Below are 19,944 nucleotides of genomic sequence, written 5' to 3'. Positions count from 1 at the left end.
CATATACACATCTTCTTCAAGTGTTCCTTGAAGAAATATATTTTTAACATCAATTTGGTAGAGATCCCAACCATTGTTTACGGCAATGGAAAATAAAATTCTTATGGTATTCATTTTTGCAACCGGTGCAAAGGTTTCATTATAGTCTATGCCATAGGTTTGGGTAAATCATTTAGCTACAAGTCTTGATTTATACTTTTCTATGGTACTATCACTATTATATTTAATTTTATACACCCATTTACAACCAACTGGTTTTTTTTTTTTTTTTGGTAGAGAGACAATTTTCCAAGTTTCATTTTGTTCTAAGGCTTTTAATTCATCATCCATAGCCTTACACCAAATTGGACTTCTAATTGCTTCTTGATAATTTTTTGGTTCTAATTCTTTTTCAATACTAGTCAGAAATGTATGGTACTCGGTTAAGATGATGTCATATGAAACAAAATTTTCAATTGGGCATTGTACCGAATAAGTCACATAATCTCTAAGTCTAGTTGATGGTTCTCGTTCCCTAGATGATCTTCTTCTATCCAGTAAATTTTCTTCCGTTTCATAGTTTTATGTTTTCGTTTTTTGCTGCATTTGTTGCATTATGCGTGTCTGCAGCACAAAAATGTTAGCTACTAAGCTATTCAAGATTGAAATGAAATATAATCAGGGTTGAGTGCTACATACCTCAGCTTTGCCTGTCAGAAGTGGAACGGCGAGGTCGGTGCCCCATTCGCCTACCTTGCATTTCGTCCATGGTCATTACACAACGGATGTGTTTTCTCCTACCACGCCGTATCCAATCTTTGTTTGGCTCAATTTTAGTTGTAGTGGTCGTAGGCCAATCTTCAGGATTGCCATAAGGAACAAACAGTGCATTCCAAGTACTCAGAAGGTAGTCCACCCTATACCAGTTGACAACAAATAGGTCGAGTGACTAGTTATTATGGCAATAAACCGCTAATGCATGAGCGTAAGGAATTCCAGTTATTATGGCGACAAACCCCAATTCTCTTCATTTTCCTTGTGCACAATTGCAAATGATAGAGGCATCAATTGGTTCTCGGCATCATAGACGCAAGCCATCAAAAGTCTGCCCTCATACCGCCCAGAAAGGAAGGCTGCATCTATACTGATCTCTGGTCTCAAGTAATTAAATGCGGTGATGCATGGTCTGTAAGCCCATGCCACGGCCACGAATTCCACAACACCTTGCTTGGCCAGTCCTGTATTTTTATCGAAGCTCGCTTGGTCAGAAAATCGTGCCTCGAGCCGGGATTCTTATCACATATCCCGATAAGCAATAGTTTCATAAAGTTGTATGACTCTTCCCAACTCCCAAATTGACAGGCAACTGCTATCTCACGACCTCTCCAAAGTTTGTTGTACTTCGGGGTTATACTACCAAACCTAACCCTCACACAGTGTGCCACACTCCGAATGCTCATAGTGGGGTCTTCCTTAATGCTACTCTCGATGATATCTGCGATTATTGATGCCGTCAGTTGTGCATGGTCGGTTCTGGTGTACTCAGACGTGCATGTGTGAGGCGTGTCTTGCTCGGTTATCATCCATGTATATCCTGCATTTGTTGCTCTTGCCTTTAGTTTGAAACGACAACCCGAAGTGCTGCATCTAATTTCCAGCCGGGATGTGTCACTTCTCTTTGTATATGTCTCCATGTTATTGTAAACATGGTACTCTCTGATCTTTTTGGTCAGTTGTTTTTTGTTAGGAAAGTATTGGCCTTTTGCGAGCTCACTCATGTATTCAATCCGACGACCGTAGTAAGAAACATCTGCTTCTTGAAAAGCAGATGTGTCATTGAAGTTTACAAACGGGTGAGTCTCATAACGGCCACTTAATGGCATATTCTCTCTATTTTGCCTCACAGTGGGCTGTGTGTATTCTTCTTCATCTTCTTCATCTTCTTCATCTTCTTCATCTCCTTCATCATTAATGTCCTAGTCTCCTTCCCCCCATTCATCCCTAGTTTGCAGATTTTCCTCCGGTACCTCGTTCATAAATTCAAATTTTGACTCGTTTGGATCTTTATGTACTGGTGCCGATCTGGGGTGAGGACTTGGTTCAGGCCCAGGTAAGGATGAAGGACCTCCATGCATGGATATAGGTGGGATAAAAGGTGGAGATTGAGGTGAATTACTGTATATTTCTGGTTCCGGTTCTGGTACTGGCATTGGGATAAAAGGAGTGGGTGGTTCATAATTTGGTTGATCATTTTCTGCACCTGACTCTCTACGAATTCTGCATGTAAAAACTTCCAATAATGATTCACCGGACCGCACAACTTGCGCGATCAGGCCTCTCAATGCTCCGTCATCACCCAATGCGATTCTGACATACTTTCCTGCATGGACCATTCGGGCCTGAATTTGTAATTCCCAACGATTCCTATTGTAGCCGCTCACTTCATAAATAAGCGATTGCAACTGCTCAAACGTGAAATTTTCATCAACCCAATACGTATTTACTGGAGGTTTGGAGTAACGTGCCCCATTCTGGTCAAAAATAAATTTCCCTCCAAAATGTATTGAAATTCCAATAGGCATGGCCAATAAACTACATTCGTAAATGTAAATATTTTGTCAGTTTCTTTTTTTAAAGTACTGAACAGTTGTGAACAATCAATATGTATATGCACATTACATGCACAGTAATGAACAGTAATGCACATCTATGAACAGTAATGAACAGTCGATACGTATATGCATAGTAAATAAACAGTAAATACGTATATGTACAGTAATGAACAGTACAGATGTATATGCACAGTAATGAACAGCAAATACGTATATAAACAGTAAATGAACAGTAAAATACGTATATGCATAGTATATGAACAGTAAATGAACAGTACATACGTACCTACACAGTATATGAACAGTAAATAATAATACGTCTATGAACAATAGATACGAATATAAATATCTGTGGATACGTAAATGAACAATTGCAGAAAAATAAAAATACATGTTTTAGTAGCTGAACAGTAACTCCTTCCTCTTCCTCCTCTTCTTTCTCTCTCTCTTTCTCCTTCTCTCTTTCAGAATGATTTTCTCTCTCTCGTAGCTGGAAACCTCTTTTTATAATGAAAAAAGCACACAAAAAAAAGGCCGGGCCGTGGATATTTTCCACGGGCCCAATTTTTAATCCCGCCCGTGGAATTTTTCCACGGGGCAGACTTAAAAAATCCCACCCGTGGATTTTTTCCACGGGCTGGGTATATTTATAATTCCAGCGTGAAGCTGGTTATTATTATTAAAATAATATTTTTTTTGGGTAAAAATAAAAATCTCGGAGAGGATACAATAGAAAATTAATAAAGAAGGGTAATTATAATTTCCCCCACTTATCCATCCCCCATTTCATCTCCCAACTAACTTTCTATTTTAACTATAACTATAACTACTATTTCTAACAACCTTTATTTCTTTTTTCTTTCTCCCTTTCTCTTCCACCTCCATTTTTCTCTTTCATCTCCATCTTCTTCTCCCACCTCCGCCTCCGCCTCTCTCTCCCACTTCTGCCTCTCCCACCTCCGCCTCCCACCTCCCTCTCTCACCTTCGCCTCCTACACCTCATCTCACCTCCGCCTCTACCTCCCTCTCCCACCTCCGCATCCCACTTCCTCCTCCGCATCCGTTTTTCCATTGATAAGCTCCCCTCCCTCTCCCACCTCCCACTCTCTCCCACCTCGAAATGGTAAATACAATAAGCTCCCTCCCTTTTACACTTTCGCCTCGGTTTTTTCCCTCTACGCCTGGTGCTCCCGCTCCAGCGAACGTTCTGCCGGAGATCATTCGTCACTCCATCCCAATCAAGCACGCTTCTGCCAAGAATAAATACTTCAACGTGTATGAATGAATACTTTATTGTGTATGAATGAATACTTCAATGTGTATGAATGAATACTAGAGCACGTCTCTACCGGGTCAGATCTGTCACTGTCGATCGTATCAAAATAATTTTGTATATGTATATGCAATTAATCTCTTTCATGTTTATATTCTTCTTCCTCATGAAGTAGCGAGTTTTGCAAAGAACAAAGCTTTATTAATGGTGAATTAGGCCACTGCGTATTAAATAAATGACATAAAAACAAATTTTGAAAAAAAATAGAGATATATGAATGAAAACTTGATGTCTTAGATATAAATACTTCAATGTGTATAAATGAATACTTAATATCTTAGGTATGAATACTTGCGTGACAAGATATTAATACTTGTGCAACAGACAACTCAAAAGTATGTCATCATGGATCTCATTTGAAAGATAAAATTGTGTATAAAACGTTCGTGGTTTTAGATTTGTAAAATTCTTCACAGATCGTCACAAATATTGGTTAGATTGAACGGAGAAAAAAAAACCCACCTCTAAAAATGTGTAAAGGATGGATGAGTGATGTGCCCAGTTTTTATATTTGCATTTACACGACGAGGATTAATACTTTCTCGATAAGAGATGAATACTTGTGCAACGGACAACTCGAAAGTATGTCATCATGGATCTCATTTGAAAGATAAAATTGTGTAGAAAACGTTCGTGGTTTTAGATTTGCAAAATTCCTCACATATCGTCAGAAATATTGGTTGGATTGAACGGAGAAAAAAAAGCACCTCTAAAAACGTGTAAAATATGAATGAGTGATATGTCCAGTTTTTATATTTGCACTTGCATGACTAGGATAAATACTTTCTCGATAAGGATAAATAATTGTACAACGGACAACTCGAAAGTATATCATCATTGATCTCATTTTAAAGATAAAATTATGTCAAAAACATTCGTAGTTTTAGATTTGCAAATTTCCTTACCGATTGTTCAGAAATATTGATTAGATTGAACGAAGAAAAAAAATCCCACCTCTAAAAACGTGTCCAGTTTTTTTTTTTAAATACTTGATATATTAGGTATGAATACTTGATGTATTATAGATGAATACTTGATGCATTATAGATGAATACTAGAGCACACTAGTTGTAAAATATTTCAAATATTATGTGGTTTCCAAATAGTAAGTGGTCCCCCTAAGTAGTTAGTAGTTATTGAAGTAGTTAATGACTGGGGGATGAAATAGGGGATTGTTACGGGGGGATAGCTAAGTGCTCCCAATAAAGAATGCCATGTCACTGTAAAAGTGAACCAACCAAGGGTAAAAGAGTCTTGTATTATTCTCTATTCCATCCCAAAATCTAATTCCACCCCTCACTTGGAATTGAAAAACAGGGAAAAAGCACTATTCCATATTCTTTAATCTGCACTGTACGTTCTGGGTATGTTCAGTAAGAATAGAAGCTCAATTCCTCTATTCCGGTCCAGCCGAACAGGCCCATTGAGAATAAAGGAAAAGTAGACATCTTAAGAAATAGACTTAAAATATTTTATTTTTGAAAAGTTGGATTATAGATAGTTCAATATCTATTTTCTTTAAAGATATAATAGGTGAAGAATCCGTTGAATGATGGAGTGAGGATAATAGGTGAAGAATCCGTTAAAAGATTATAAAATAATATAGAAAAAGTGAATGAGTACTAATTTTCAATGCATAGGATATGTAGCATTTATCCGTATCCGTTTGTAGTCTGAAGAAATTATCCGTATTAATTTGAATTCGAATTATTTCGCTGTATACAATATTTATCCGGATCCGTATCCGGAATTATCCGAATCCGTTGATTCGGATCCGGAGAATTCATTTTCCGGAATTATCCGAATCCGTTTGATTCGGATCCGGATAATAAATGAATTCGGAGAGGATATCCATCAGATAATCTGACTCCGTTTACACCCCTAATAGGATATGTAGCATTTATTCATGTTTAAATTTTGAACCCGTAAAATTGTACCGATCCAAACTGTGTTCCATCATGCAAAGCTGTGGCATCCGGATAAAAAAATGATTTGAATTGGTATCAATTTTACATGCTACATTACCCCTGAGGACATGCTTCCCCTCTCTTACTGGTTTGTTTTGATTCTGACGGTGATTGGTCTGGTAGTAGAATTTGACACCAAATTTAATTCTTTGCTTGAGAAAGAAATTAACTGATATAAAAAAAAATGTACCTAATTAACTGCTATATCTAATTTATTTCTTTAGGCTGATTTCAAAGGGGAGACAAGGAAGATGGCTGAAAATATAATACTAGTAAATCAGTAATAATGCTATGAACTAACTTATGATATTTTAATATTTTACAGGTGTATCTTGTAAATATTTGTCTGAAGATTATTTTGACTGACGTGCTATAGCATATGAACCCGTGCTAATAAAAAATTAAGCTTTGGACCAAATTCCAGATAAACTGGTACATATAGCAGGACAACACAAGGTTAAAGATTTTAACAGAGCAGCTTTGTCTTCATGCAGCGATGTTTTGATTCTATAGTCTATATGCTGCATGAAGCCAAAACTTCTCCGTTAAAATCTTTACCTAGCAAATTGAAATAATCAAAACAAATTGATTATTTATGTGATTTAAGCTCAACTGAACCAAAAGCATACAAAAGTGTAGTATATTTTGACAATATAATAAACACATCTTTCCATATAATAATTTTAATATCTTTCATTGCCTCCATTCACTTAGCATACCATTTAAATTCTACATTTGCCTTTTATTTCATTTCTTTTCATCCATTTATGTTTTTTTTTTTTCATTTATTACAGACTACCTTTGATGAAGAATTAATTTTTATTATTTTCTTCAACTTATTTTAAGCTATACATTTCTGCAAAACTTGTGACAAGTGATGTTCTTGTTAGTTAAAAAAACCCTAATGTGAATTAAAATCCAATTAATCAAGTCATGTGGAAATTAAAAATGCTTTGCTTCCTTCTATTCATGGCGTGTGGATAGGGATGTAAACGGATCAGGATTATATGCTTCGAATTCAAACCGAATCTGCTTACTATCCGTATTCGGATTAAACGGAGTGGATAATTCGCGGATCTAGATACGGATTTGGTTATCTATTTGTAAACAGATCGGATATCAGAATAGTATCCGGAAGGGAACATAGCGGGTCCGAAACGAAATAAATCCATCGCCTGATAATTCTATAAATTAAAGGCGGATCCTTCAAGTGGGACAGTAACTTTTGTTATCTCCTAGCATATAAGGTTTCATTTAAATGTTTTGAGCCCCTTGTGGGACTAATTTGTTTCTGAAATCTTGACTCCGAAGTCTTCACGTGTGAAGATTCTTTTGTCAATTTGTGTGTAGGATCTTATGTAGCTTTCTACATGCAATATTTCGTGTCAAAGCAATTTATTAGCGCCACACAAGTAATAAAGTTTGATTCATATTATTTACCAACTATTAACTATCTCTTTAATTTTTTTTGACAAATTATATCATTTTTATAGTTTATTAAATTTAGAAACATGGGAAAATTTATTTAAATAGATGAATTGTCATATTTGAATTTTGAAAATTAGTATTTCTCTTTAAAATTCATATGACTCAATTATCTGTTTCGTATCCGTATTCGAATCTGTATTCATAGATTATCCGCTTTGTATCATATCCGATTAAGACGGATTTGGTTTTGAATTTTGATATCCGTTTACTATCTGTATCTGTATTTGTATCCGCTCAATAAAAAAAAAAACGGATACAGATTTGGTATCAGCATTATCCACTCCGAATCCGCTCCGTTTACACCCCTACGTGTGGATGTGTGTTTCGGGTATCCGTGAAAAGTTGATACTTTGTTTAAGGCGTTGGAAACATTAGTGCACAAAAAATTGATATTCTTTTTTAAAGTTATTGTTGATGCCTTGCTTCCTACTTTTTTTTTCTTTGTATGTTTCCCTTTCTCTTTAATCTTTCTTTTCATATTCCCTCTCAACCTTTATACCCTAAACAGACTTCTCCACCACTTCTGCATCCAAAGAAAAAAAAGAAAAAAGGAAAAGAAAAAGAAAAAAGACATTGCGTATAAGGTTGAGAGGGGAATATAAAAAGATTGATTAAGGAGAAAGGAATATATAAAGAAAAAAAGGAGGGCTAGGCATATTATAAAAAGAATCTATTTCCTTAATTATACTGAGAAGACAATTGCCATATGCAATTTTTCTTTAGTCCATTAGGTTTACAATATTTGACATGATTCTTCAATTAGTCAATGAAAAAAATAGCATAAATAAATTCAAATATCATTATTATTATATAATAAAGGAATTACAAATTATGTCGTCTATAACAAAAAATAACATTTGTGGATAGTCCTTAAAATATATTGTATGTATTCGGTAGCAATATAATAGAAATTCTGAATTTAATCAAATTTGAACCGAGTGAAGAATTCAGGTCTGCTGAATCATTTTTGTTCTATCTCCATTTTAAATAAATGTTAACAATTAATAATATATCTTTGTTTTTAAAAATTTCGCAATACTCTATACATATTTTATGAATGCATTCAGTATCGTAAACTATTGTTTATATAAATTCCCAAGTCATTCTAGAGTCATCTATTCAAATATTGTGAAATACTGAAATTTCCTAAATGCATTATGTATCGTAATTTAGATTCTTTTGTTTTTTTGGGCTGAGCTTGTAACAAGTAGATTGCATTTGATGAAGAATTAATCTTCTACTGATTTAAAGATATACATTTTAATATAAAACTTGTGACAAGTGATGTTTTTGTTAAAAACTCTAATGTGAATTCAAATTGAATTAATCAAGATCATGGCGTGTCGCAATTAAGCTTGCGTTGCTTCCTTCTGTTCATAGTGTGTGCAACTAAAAAATAATATTCATAGCATGTGGAGGTGTGTTTTGAGTATATGTAAAAGATTGATACTTTTTTTAATGTATTGGAAACACTAATGCATTAAAGATTGATTCTTTACCCAACACAGATCACTTATCTACCAATTCTGTGCCAAAAACAAATTAAAGAAAAACATAAGACATAGGGTATAAAGTTTGATAGGGGAATATATAAAAAGAAAAGAAAAGAAGAAGGGGAGCTGGGCACACAAAAAGAGATATCAACATGGAACCATCTAAGAAAAGAATCCATCCCTTTAATTTGTATAAAAAGCATACTGAGTAATGAAAGATAATTACTCATTCTTTTGTTCTCATACCTATATATACTCTATTGTTATTCTTAAAGGCCACAATATCGTTAACTACTCAATAACCTTTATCGTTAACTACTCAGTAACCTTTTTTTACAAATTAAAAAGATGGCTGAGATTATCGTGAACCTTGTTCTTCGCAAGTTGGGAGATGCGGTTGTTCAGGAAGCATTCTTTCTCTATGGGGTACGTGACAAGCTCGAGCGGGTTCAATGCGACCTCACTTGGATCCAGTCTTTCTTGAAAGAAGCAGAGGCAAAACGCCATAAAAATTAAATGGTAAAAAAATGGGTGAATGAGATTAAGGAGGTTGGGAATTTAATTGATGATGTATTAGAGAAGTTTTTGGTTGAGGTTGGAGGAGGTACACAGGAAGGCCTTTTGAACAAACTCAAACGGATAGGCAAGATGCCCATGAAACTAATTTCTGAACACAAAGTTGGTAGCGAGATAGACAAGATACAGAAGAGGCTCAGTGAAATCAAAGAAAACAAAGAAATGTACGGATTAGGTCTTGAAGAAACTAGTAGTGGGGCCTCTGTCGAGCAATCTATAAAGCCGTTCTTTAATCCTGACATAGATGAAATGGAGGTTGTCGGCTTCGACATTGAAAGGAAAACAATTGTCAAACAACTCATTGATGCAAATATTACTAGGCGAGCTGTGATCTCAATTGTTGGGGCCGGTGGATCAGGAAAAACTACACTTGCAAAAGAGGTGTACAAAAGGTAATATTCATTGTTTTAAAAAATGTGTGTCATACGATAAATAGTTTAATTTTTAATTTGGTAACTTTCCTCTGAAGAGAATAATGTTATAAACTAAAATGATTGTTTACTATAAAAATAATTGTATAGGGAGGGACAAATCATCGCAAATTAAATGTGTGATGTTACTTCTAACATGATCTTTTTTTTAATATTAAACAATTCAATAATTAGAACTATTGTAAAACAATAAATTTAATTATTTAACTATCAGTGTTAAAAGCTCTGTAGTATGGTAAAATCTTAATTTGTGTTTACTTCCAGCTTGTATGTTACTTGTATACAAATCATCTAATTAATTTATTTGATGCATTTCACAGTGCTGAAGTTAAACGTCACTTTGACATTTCCATGTGGTTAACTATTTCACAAGAATACAAGCTAATCGATATTTTGATGAAGATGCTAGAGAAGATTCGAGAGGTACATGACTCGGAGAGGCAGAATAAGGGAGAAGATTATTTCCTTACAGAGCTTAACAAATCTTTGAGAGAGAGAAAATATCTGGTTGTATTGGATGATTTATGGCCAATCAATAATATTTGGACCCAACTTCAACCTGCTCTTCCTAATGCTAATAATGGAAGTCGAGTATTAATTACTACCAGGTTTGTTTGCATTTTTTTATTGTAAAAAAAAATAGTGTTACATTAATTACTCAAGGGAAGATATAACAATTCTTTATATTGACAATCTTAAATTTGAAATCCAATAATAATGACATAATCTATATTACCCACCTATAATACATATAAATATGATAAGATTTGATGTATGTTCTACCATAAATCAAATAACTTAAAATGTCATGGTATGAAATTAACGGCCCTTGATCAATGTATCTTCAAACAATAATTTGAATTATATAAAATATGGTTGTTAGACTATATATATGTCCCTTAATTAATATATCCATAAATTTATCTTTAAAATTTTCAATTTGGCATCATTTTTATAAAAAAGAATTAACTATTGTTAAGATTGTCAAAATAACCATTGCCAAGTGATTCCTTCTCATAAAATATGCTTCTTATGTTTTGTGCATTGATTAATATCAGGTTCATTAAGCTCGCTGAAGAGGTCGACATTATATCTATCCCACACAAGATAGAGCCCTTAAATGAAGATGAAAGCAAACATCTATTGTTGAAGAAGGTTTTTCCCAATCGATTTGTAAATGAATGCCCCGATGGAGTACTTCCCCTAGTAACTCAATTTACCCAAAAAATTGGTGGATGGCCTCTAGCATTGGTGGTGCTTGGCGGAATCTTATCAAGAAAAAATCCCGATCACATTACATGGGATGACGTGATGCAAAAAATGGATTGGCAGACTGATGGTAGCATCTTCACGGGTGTTATATCCACCAGTTATGAGGATCTGCCATTTGCTCTCAAACCTTGTTTCATGTATTTTGGTGTTTTTCCTGAGGACTATCAAATCAAAGCAACAACTCTTATTCAATTATGGATTGCAGAAGGATTTATACGACAAGAGGGGATAAAATCATTGGAGGACATTGCTGAAAGCTATTTGGAAGAACTTGTGCAAAGGTACCTTATGTTGGATTTAATTAATGGTACGCCCGTTATGGGAAACCCAAATTCAATATCCGACCCGTTATGAAAAGATGCCAACCCTTTATGAATAGGTGCATTGGTTTTATATAAACCATTCATATCTCTCTCTCTAATATAATCAGAAAAACGTGTGAATAGTAACAGCCAAAATTAGAGAGAAAAGATAGAGAGCACCAAGAAGTATTCTGTTAAGGATTGAAGGTTTTAGGTCGTGGAAAACGCAGGGCTTCCGGCTTCGGCTTGTGATTCCTTGCAGAACCAGTGATACTGCTACGCTCGCAAGATCCGCTTCCGCACGAAGATTAACGGAGTTATTTGTAAGTTTTGTCCGTTGATTAACATTGGTATCAGAGCACTAGTTATGGCATGTATTCTGGTTTTAATACATACGTAAAATCTGTTATAATTAATTTTTTTTTTCTGAAAATTTTCCGAAAATTAATTGTAAAGAAATTTTCAGATTTTTTGGAGAATTTCCGAAAATTAATTTTAAGATTTGAATCACAAATTTTTTTTTAATACGTATTTTTTTTATTCACAAATTTTTATAAAATACGTTTTATAAAAATAAATACGTTTTATAAAATTAATTTTTCAGATATAAATACGTTTTATATTTGTATTCATTGTTTTGGAGATTTTTTAAATGTATCTTTTGGAGATGCATTGCAAAACAGTGATGTTGTATAGTGAAAATGGGAGATGCAAAACAAAACCATGCATCTTTAGTTTATTATGGATCTAATACAACTGGTTGGACAATTTTTTGGTCCAAATGAATCACAACCGTCCAAAGAACCATTTTTTCTCAAGAATTTTCGGAACTTGTACCGAATAAGATGATGTCATATGAAACAAAATTTTCAATTGGGCATTGTACCGAATAAGTCACATAATCTCTAAGTCTAGTTGATGGTTCTCGTTCCCTAGATGATCTTCTTCTATCCAGTAAATTTTCTTCCGTTTCATAGTTTTATGTTTTCGTTTTTTGCTGCATTTGTTGCATTATGCGTGTCTGCAGCACAAAAATGTTAGCTACTAAGCTATTCAAGATTGAAATGAAATATAATCAGGGTTGAGTGCTACATACCTCAGCTTTGCCTGTCAGAAGTGGAACGGCGAGGTCGGTGCCCCATTCGCCTACCTTGCATTTCGTCCATGGTCATTACACAACGGATGTGTTTTCTCCTACCACGCCGTATCCAATCTTTGTTTGGCTCAATTTTAGTTGTAGTGGTCGTAGGCCAATCTTCAGGATTGCCATAAGGAACAAACAGTGCATTCCAAGTACTCAGAAGGTAGTCCACCCTATACCAGTTGACAACAAATAGGTCGAGTGACTAGTTATTATGGCAATAAACCGCTAATGCATGAGCGTAAGGAATTCCAGTTATTATGGCGACAAACCCCAATTCTCTTCATTTTCCTTGTGCACAATTGCAAATGATAGAGGCATCAATTGGTTCTCGGCATCATAGACGCAAGCCATCAAAAGTCTGCCCTCATACCGCCCAGAAAGGAAGGCTGCATCTATACTGATCTCTGGTCTCAAGTAATTAAATGCGGTGATGCATGGTCTGTAAGCCCATGCCACGGCCACGAATTCCACAACACCTTGCTTGGCCAGTCCTGTATTTTTATCGAAGCTCGCTTGGTCAGAAAATCGTGCCTCGAGCCGGGATTCTTATCACATATCCCGATAAGCAATAGTTTCATAAAGTTGTATGACTCTTCCCAACTCCCAAATTGACAGGCAACTGCTATCTCACGACCTCTCCAAAGTTTGTTGTACTTCGGGGTTATACTACCAAACCTAACCCTCACACAGTGTGCCACACTCCGAATGCTCATAGTGGGGTCTTCCTTAATGCTACTCTCGATGATATCTGCGATTATTGATGCCGTCAGTTGTGCATGGTCGGTTCTGGTGTACTCAGACGTGCATGTGTGAGGCGTGTCTTGCTCGGTTATCATCCATGTATATCCTGCATTTGTTGCTCTTGCCTTTAGTTTGAAACGACAACCCGAAGTGCTGCATCTAATTTCCAGCCGGGATGTGTCACTTCTCTTTGTATATGTCTCCATGTTATTGTAAACATGGTACTCTCTGATCTTTTTGGTCAGTTGTTTTTTGTTAAGAAAGTATTGGCCTTTTGCGAGCTCACTCATGTATTCAATCCGACGACCGTAGTAAGAAACATCTGCTTCTTGAAAAGCAGATGTGTCATTGAAGTTTACAAACGGGTGAGTCTCATAACGGCCACTTAATGGCATATTCTCTCTATTTTGCCTCACAGTGGGCTGTGTGTATTCTTCTTCATCTTCTTCATCTTCTTCATCTTCTTCATCTCCTTCATCATTAATGTCCTAGTCTCCTTCCCCCCATTCATCCCTAGTTTGCAGATTTTCCTCCGGTACCTCGTTCATAAATTCAAATTTTGACTCGTTTGGATCTTTATGTACTGGTGCCGATCTGGGGTGAGGACTTGGTTCAGGCCCAGGTAAGGATGAAGGACCTCCATGCATGGATATAGGTGGGATAAAAGGTGGAGATTGAGGTGAATTACTGTATATTTCTGGTTCCGGTTCTGGTACTGGCATTGGGATAAAAGGAGTGGGTGGTTCATAATTTGGTTGATCATTTTCTGCACCTGACTCTCTACGAATTCTGCATGTAAAAACTTCCAATAATGATTCACCGGACCGCACAACTTGCGCGATCAGGCCTCTCAATGCTCCGTCATCACCCAATGCGATTCTGACATACTTTCCTGCATGGACCATTCGGGCCTGAATTTGTAATTCCCAACGATTCCTATTGTAGCCGCTCACTTCATAAATAAGCGATTGCAACTGCTCAAACGTGAAATTTTCATCAACCCAATACGTATTTACTGGAGGTTTGGAGTAACGTGCCCCATTCTGGTCAAAAATAAATTTCCCTCCAAAATGTATTGAAATTCCAATAGGCATGGCCAATAAACTACATTCGTAAATGTAAATATTTTGTCAGTTTCTTTTTTTAAAGTACTGAACAGTTGTGAACAATCAATATGTATATGCACATTACATGCACAGTAATGAACAGTAATGCACATCTATGAACAGTAATGAACAGTCGATACGTATATGCATAGTAAATAAACAGTAAATACGTATATGTACAGTAATGAACAGTACAGATGTATATGCACAGTAATGAACAGCAAATACGTATATAAACAGTAAATGAACAGTAAAATACGTATATGCATAGTATATGAACAGTAAATGAACAGTACATACGTACCTACACAGTATATGAACAGTAAATAATAATACGTCTATGAACAATAGATACGAATATAAATATCTGTGGATACGTAAATGAACAATTGCAGAAAAATAAAAATACATGTTTTAGTAGCTGAACAGTAACTCCTTCCTCTTCCTCCTCTTCTTTCTCTCTCTCTTTCTCCTTCTCTCTTTCAGAATGATTTTCTCTCTCTCGTAGCTGGAAACCTCTTTTTATAATGAAAAAAGCACACAAAAAAAAGGCCGGGCCGTGGATATTTTCCACGGGCCCAATTTTTAATCCCGCCCGTGGAATTTTTCCACGGGGCAGACTTAAAAAATCCCACCCGTGGATTTTTTCCACGGGCTGGGTATATTTATAATTCCAGCGTGAAGCTGGTTATTATTATTAAAATAATATTTTTTTTGGGTAAAAATAAAAATCTCGGAGAGGATACAATAGAAAATTAATAAAGAAGGGTAATTATAATTTCCCCCACTTATCCATCCCCCATTTCATCTCCCAACTAACTTTCTATTTTAACTATAACTATAACTACTATTTCTAACAACCTTTATTTCTTTTTTCTTTCTCCCTTTCTCTTCCACCTCCATTTTTCTCTTTCATCTCCATCTTCTTCTCCCACCTCCGCCTCCGCCTCTCTCTCCCACTTCTGCCTCTCCCACCTCCGCCTCCCACCTCCCTCTCTCACCTTCGCCTCCTACACCTCATCTCACCTCCGCCTCTACCTCCCTCTCCCACCTCCGCATCCCACTTCCTCCTCCGCATCCGTTTTTCCATTGATAAGCTCCCCTCCCTCTCCCACCTCCCACTCTCTCCCACCTCGAAATGGTAAATACAATAAGCTCCCTCCCTTTTACACTTTCGCCTCGGTTTTTTCCCTCTACGCCTGGTGCTCCCGCTCCAGCGAACGTTCTGCCGGAGATCATTCGTCACTCCATCCCAATCAAGCACGCTTCTGCCAAGAATAAATACTTCAACGTGTATGAATGAATACTTTATTGTGTATGAATGAATACTTCAATGTGTATGAATGAATACTAGAGCACGTCTCTACCGGGTCAGATCTGTCACTGTCGATCGTATCAAAATAATTTTGTATATGTATATGCAATTAATCTCTTTCATGTTTATATTCTTCTTCCTCATGAAGTAGCGAGTTTTGCAAAGAACAAAGCTTTATTAATGGTGAATTAGGCCACTGCGTATTAAATAAATGACATAAAAACAAATTTTGAAAAAAAATAGAGATATATGAATGAAAACTTGATGTCTTAGATATAAATACTTCAATGTGTATAAATGAATACTTAATATCTTAGGTATGAATACTTGCGTGACAAGATATTAATACTTGTGCAACAGACAACTCAAAAGTATGTCATCATGGATCTCATTTGAAAGATAAAATTGTGTATAAAACGTTCGTGGTTTTAGATTTGTAAAATTCTTCACAGATCGTCACAAATATTGGTTAGATTGAACGGAGAAAAAAAAACCCACCTCTAAAAATGTGTAAAGGATGGATGAGTGATGTGCCCAGTTTTTATATTTGCATTTACACGACGAGGATTAATACTTTCTCGATAAGAGATGAATACTTGTGCAACGGACAACTCGAAAGTATGTCATCATGGATCTCATTTGAAAGATAAAATTGTGTAGAAAACGTTCGTGGTTTTAGATTTGCAAAATTCCTCACATATCGTCAGAAATATTGGTTGGATTGAACGGAGAAAAAAAAGCACCTCTAAAAACGTGTAAAATATGAATGAGTGATATGTCCAGTTTTTATATTTGCACTTGCATGACTAGGATAAATACTTTCTCGATAAGGATAAATAATTGTACAACGGACAACTCGAAAGTATATCATCATTGATCTCATTTTAAAGATAAAATTATGTCAAAAACATTCGTAGTTTTAGATTTGCAAATTTCCTTACCGATTGTTCAGAAATATTGATTAGATTGAACGAAGAAAAAAAATCCCACCTCTAAAAACGTGTCCAGTTTTTTTTTTAAAATACTTGATATATTAGGTATGAATATTTGATGTATTATAGATGAATACTTGATGCATTATAGATGAATACTAGAGCACACTAGTTGTAAAATATTTCAAATATTATGTGGTTTCCAAATAGTAAGTGGTCCCCCTAAGTAGTTAGTAGTTATTGAAGTAGTTAATGACTGGGGGATGAAATAGGGGATTGTTACGGGGGGATAGCTAAGTGCTCCCAATAAAGAATGCCATGTCACTGTAAAAGTGAACCAACCAAGGGTAAAAGAGTCTTGTATTATTCTCTATTCCATCCCAAAATCTAATTCCACCCCTCACTTGGAATTGAAAAACAGGGAAAAAGCACTATTCCATATTCTTTAATCTGCACTGTACGTTCTGGGTATGTTCAGTAAGAATAGAAGCTCAATTCCTCTATTCCGGTCCAGCCGAACAGGCCCATTGAGAATAAAGGAAAAGTAGACATCTTAAGAAATAGACTTAAAATATTTTATTTTTGAAAAGTTGGATTATAGATAGTTCAATATCTATTTTCTTTAAAGATATAATAGGTGAAGAATCCGTTGAATGATGGAGTGAGGATAATAGGTGAAGAATCCGTTAAAAGATTATAAAATAATATAGAAAAAGTGAATGAGTACTAATTTTCAATGCATAGGATATGTAGCATTTATCCGTATCCGTTTGTAGTCTGAAGAAATTATCCGTATTAATTTGAATTCGAATTATTTCGCTGTATACAATATTTATCCGGATCCGTATCCGGAATTATCCGAATCCGTTGATTCGGATCCGGAGAATTCATTTTCCGGAATTATCCGAATCCGTTTGATTCGGATCCGGATAATAAATGAATTCGGAGAGGATATCCATCAGATAATCTGACTCCGTTTACACCCCTAATAGGATATGTAGCATTTATTCATGTTTAAATTTTGAACCCGTAAAATTGTACCGATCCAAACTGTGTTCCATCATGCAAAGCTGTGGCATCCGGATAAAAAAATGATTTGAATTGGTATCAATTTTACATGCTACATTACCCCTGAGGACATGCTTCCCCTCTCTTACTGGTTTGTTTTGATTCTGACGGTGATTGGTCTGGTAGTAGAATTTGACACCAAATTTAATTCTTTGCTTGAGAAAGAAATTAACTGATATAAAAAAAAATGTACCTAATTAACTGCTATATCTAATTTATTTCTTTAGGCTGATTTCAAAGGGGAGACAAGGAAGATGGCTGAAAATATAATACTAGTAAATCAGTAATAATGCTATGAACTAACTTATGATATTTTAATATTTTACAGGTGTATCTTGTAAATATTTGTCTGAAGATTATTTTGACTGACGTGCTATAGCATATGAACCCGTGCTAATAAAAAATTAAGCTTTGGACCAAATTCCAGATAAACTGGTACATATAGCAGGACAACACAAGGTTAAAGATTTTAACAGAGCAGCTTTGTCTTCATGCAGCGATGTTTTGATTCTATAGTCTATATGCTGCATGAAGCCAAAACTTCTCCGTTAAAATCTTTACCTAGCAAATTGAAATAATCAAAACAAATTGATTATTTATGTGATTTAAGCTCAACTGAACCAAAAGCATACAAAAGTGTAGTATATTTTGACAATATAATAAACACATCTTTCCATATAATAATTTTAATATCTTTCATTGCCTCCATTCACTTAGCATACCATTTAAATTCTACATTTGCCTTTTATTTCATTTCTTTTCATCCATTTATGTTTTTTTTTTTTCATTTATTACAGACTACCTTTGATGAAGAATTAATTTTTATTATTTTCTTCAACTTATTTTAAGCTATACATTTCTGCAAAACTTGTGACAAGTGATGTTCTTGTTAGTTAAAAAAACCCTAATGTGAATTAAAATCCAATTAATCAAGTCATGTGGAAATTAAAAATGCTTTGCTTCCTTCTATTCATGGCGTGTGGATAGGGATGTAAACGGATCAGGATTATATGCTTCGAATTCAAACCGAATCTGCTTACTATCCGTATTCGGATTAAACGGAGTGGATAATTCGCGGATCTAGATACGGATTTGGTTATCTATTTGTAAACAGATCGGATATCAGAATAGTATCCGGAAGGGAACATAGCGGGTCCGAAACGAAATAAATCCATCGCCTGATAATTCTATAAATTAAAGGCGGATCCTTCAAGTGGGACAGTAACTTTTGTTATCTCCTAGCATATAAGGTTTCATTTAAATGTTTTGAGCCCCTTGTGGGACTAATTTGTTTCTGAAATCTTGACTCCGAAGTCTTCACGTGTGAAGATTCTTTTGTCAATTTGTGTGTAGGATCTTATGTAGCTTTCTACATGCAATATTTCGTGTCAAAGCAATTTATTAGCGCCACACAAGTAATAAAGTTTGATTCATATTATTTACCAACTATTAACTATCTCTTTAATTTTTTTTGACAAATTATATCATTTTTATAGTTTATTAAATTTAGAAACATGGGAAAATTTATTTAAATAGATGAATTGTCATATTTGAATTTTGAAAATTAGTATTTCTCTTTAAAATTCATATGACTCAATTATCTGTTTCGTATCCGTATTCGAATCTGTATTCATAGATTATCCGCTTTGTATCATATCCGATTAAGACGGATTTGGTTTTGAATTTTGATATCCGTTTACTATCTGTATCTGTATTTGTATCCGCTCAATAAAAAAAAAAACGGATACAGATTTGGTATCAGCATTATCCACTCCGAATCCGCTCCGTTTACACCCCTACGTGTGGATGTGTGTTTCGGGTATCCGTGAAAAGTTGATACTTTGTTTAAGGCGTTGGAAACATTAGTGCACAAAAAATTGATATTCTTTTTTAAAGTTATTGTTGATGCCTTGCTTCCTACTTTTTTTTTCTTTGTATGTTTCCCTTTCTCTTTAATCTTTCTTTTCATATTCCCTCTCAACCTTTATACCCTAAACAGACTTCTCCACCACTTCTGCATCCAAAGAAAAAAAAGAAAAAAGGAAAAGAAAAAGAAAAAAGACATTGCGTATAAGGTTGAGAGGGGAATATAAAAAGATTGATTAAGGAGAAAGGAATATATAAAGAAAAAAAGGAGGGCTAGGCATATTATAAAAAGAATCTATTTCCTTAATTATACTGAGAA

The 19,944-nt window shown here is 35.1% G+C and overlaps 1 protein-coding gene across 3 annotated transcripts; it reads left to right on the top strand.

Annotated features, from left to right (window-relative positions):
* Positions 1-1,712: 1,712 nt before the first annotated feature.
* LOC144557600 (putative disease resistance RPP13-like protein 3) lies at positions 1,713-19,916 on the top strand. Of its 3 annotated transcripts, XR_013512709.1 has the most exons (5): positions 1,714-9,840; positions 10,200-10,487; positions 10,938-11,432; positions 11,684-11,776; positions 18,088-19,916. XR_013512709.1 is itself a non-coding variant. In XM_078306200.1 (4 exons), the coding sequence occupies exons 1-4, from the start codon at positions 9,389-9,391 to the stop codon at positions 11,703-11,705; spliced, it is 1,257 nt and encodes a 418-aa protein (XP_078162326.1). In that variant the 5' UTR covers positions 1,714-9,388; the 3' UTR covers positions 11,706-19,916. The 3 variants fall into 3 exon arrangements, 2 of the variants coding, with proteins under 2 accessions (XP_078162324.1, XP_078162326.1); XM_078306200.1 differs by having other exon boundaries at positions 11,684-19,916; XM_078306198.1 differs by having other exon boundaries at positions 1,713-9,840; positions 10,938-19,916.
* Positions 19,917-19,944: the final 28 nt, after the last annotated feature.

Source organism: Carex rostrata, chromosome 7 (assembly GCF_964058835.1).
Source record: "Carex rostrata chromosome 7, lpCarRost1.2, whole genome shotgun sequence".
NCBI classification, from domain to species: domain Eukaryota; kingdom Viridiplantae; phylum Streptophyta; class Magnoliopsida; order Poales; family Cyperaceae; genus Carex; species Carex rostrata.
Note: the sequence above shows the minus strand (reverse complement) of the source record. Positions and strands in the feature narration are given on the sequence as shown.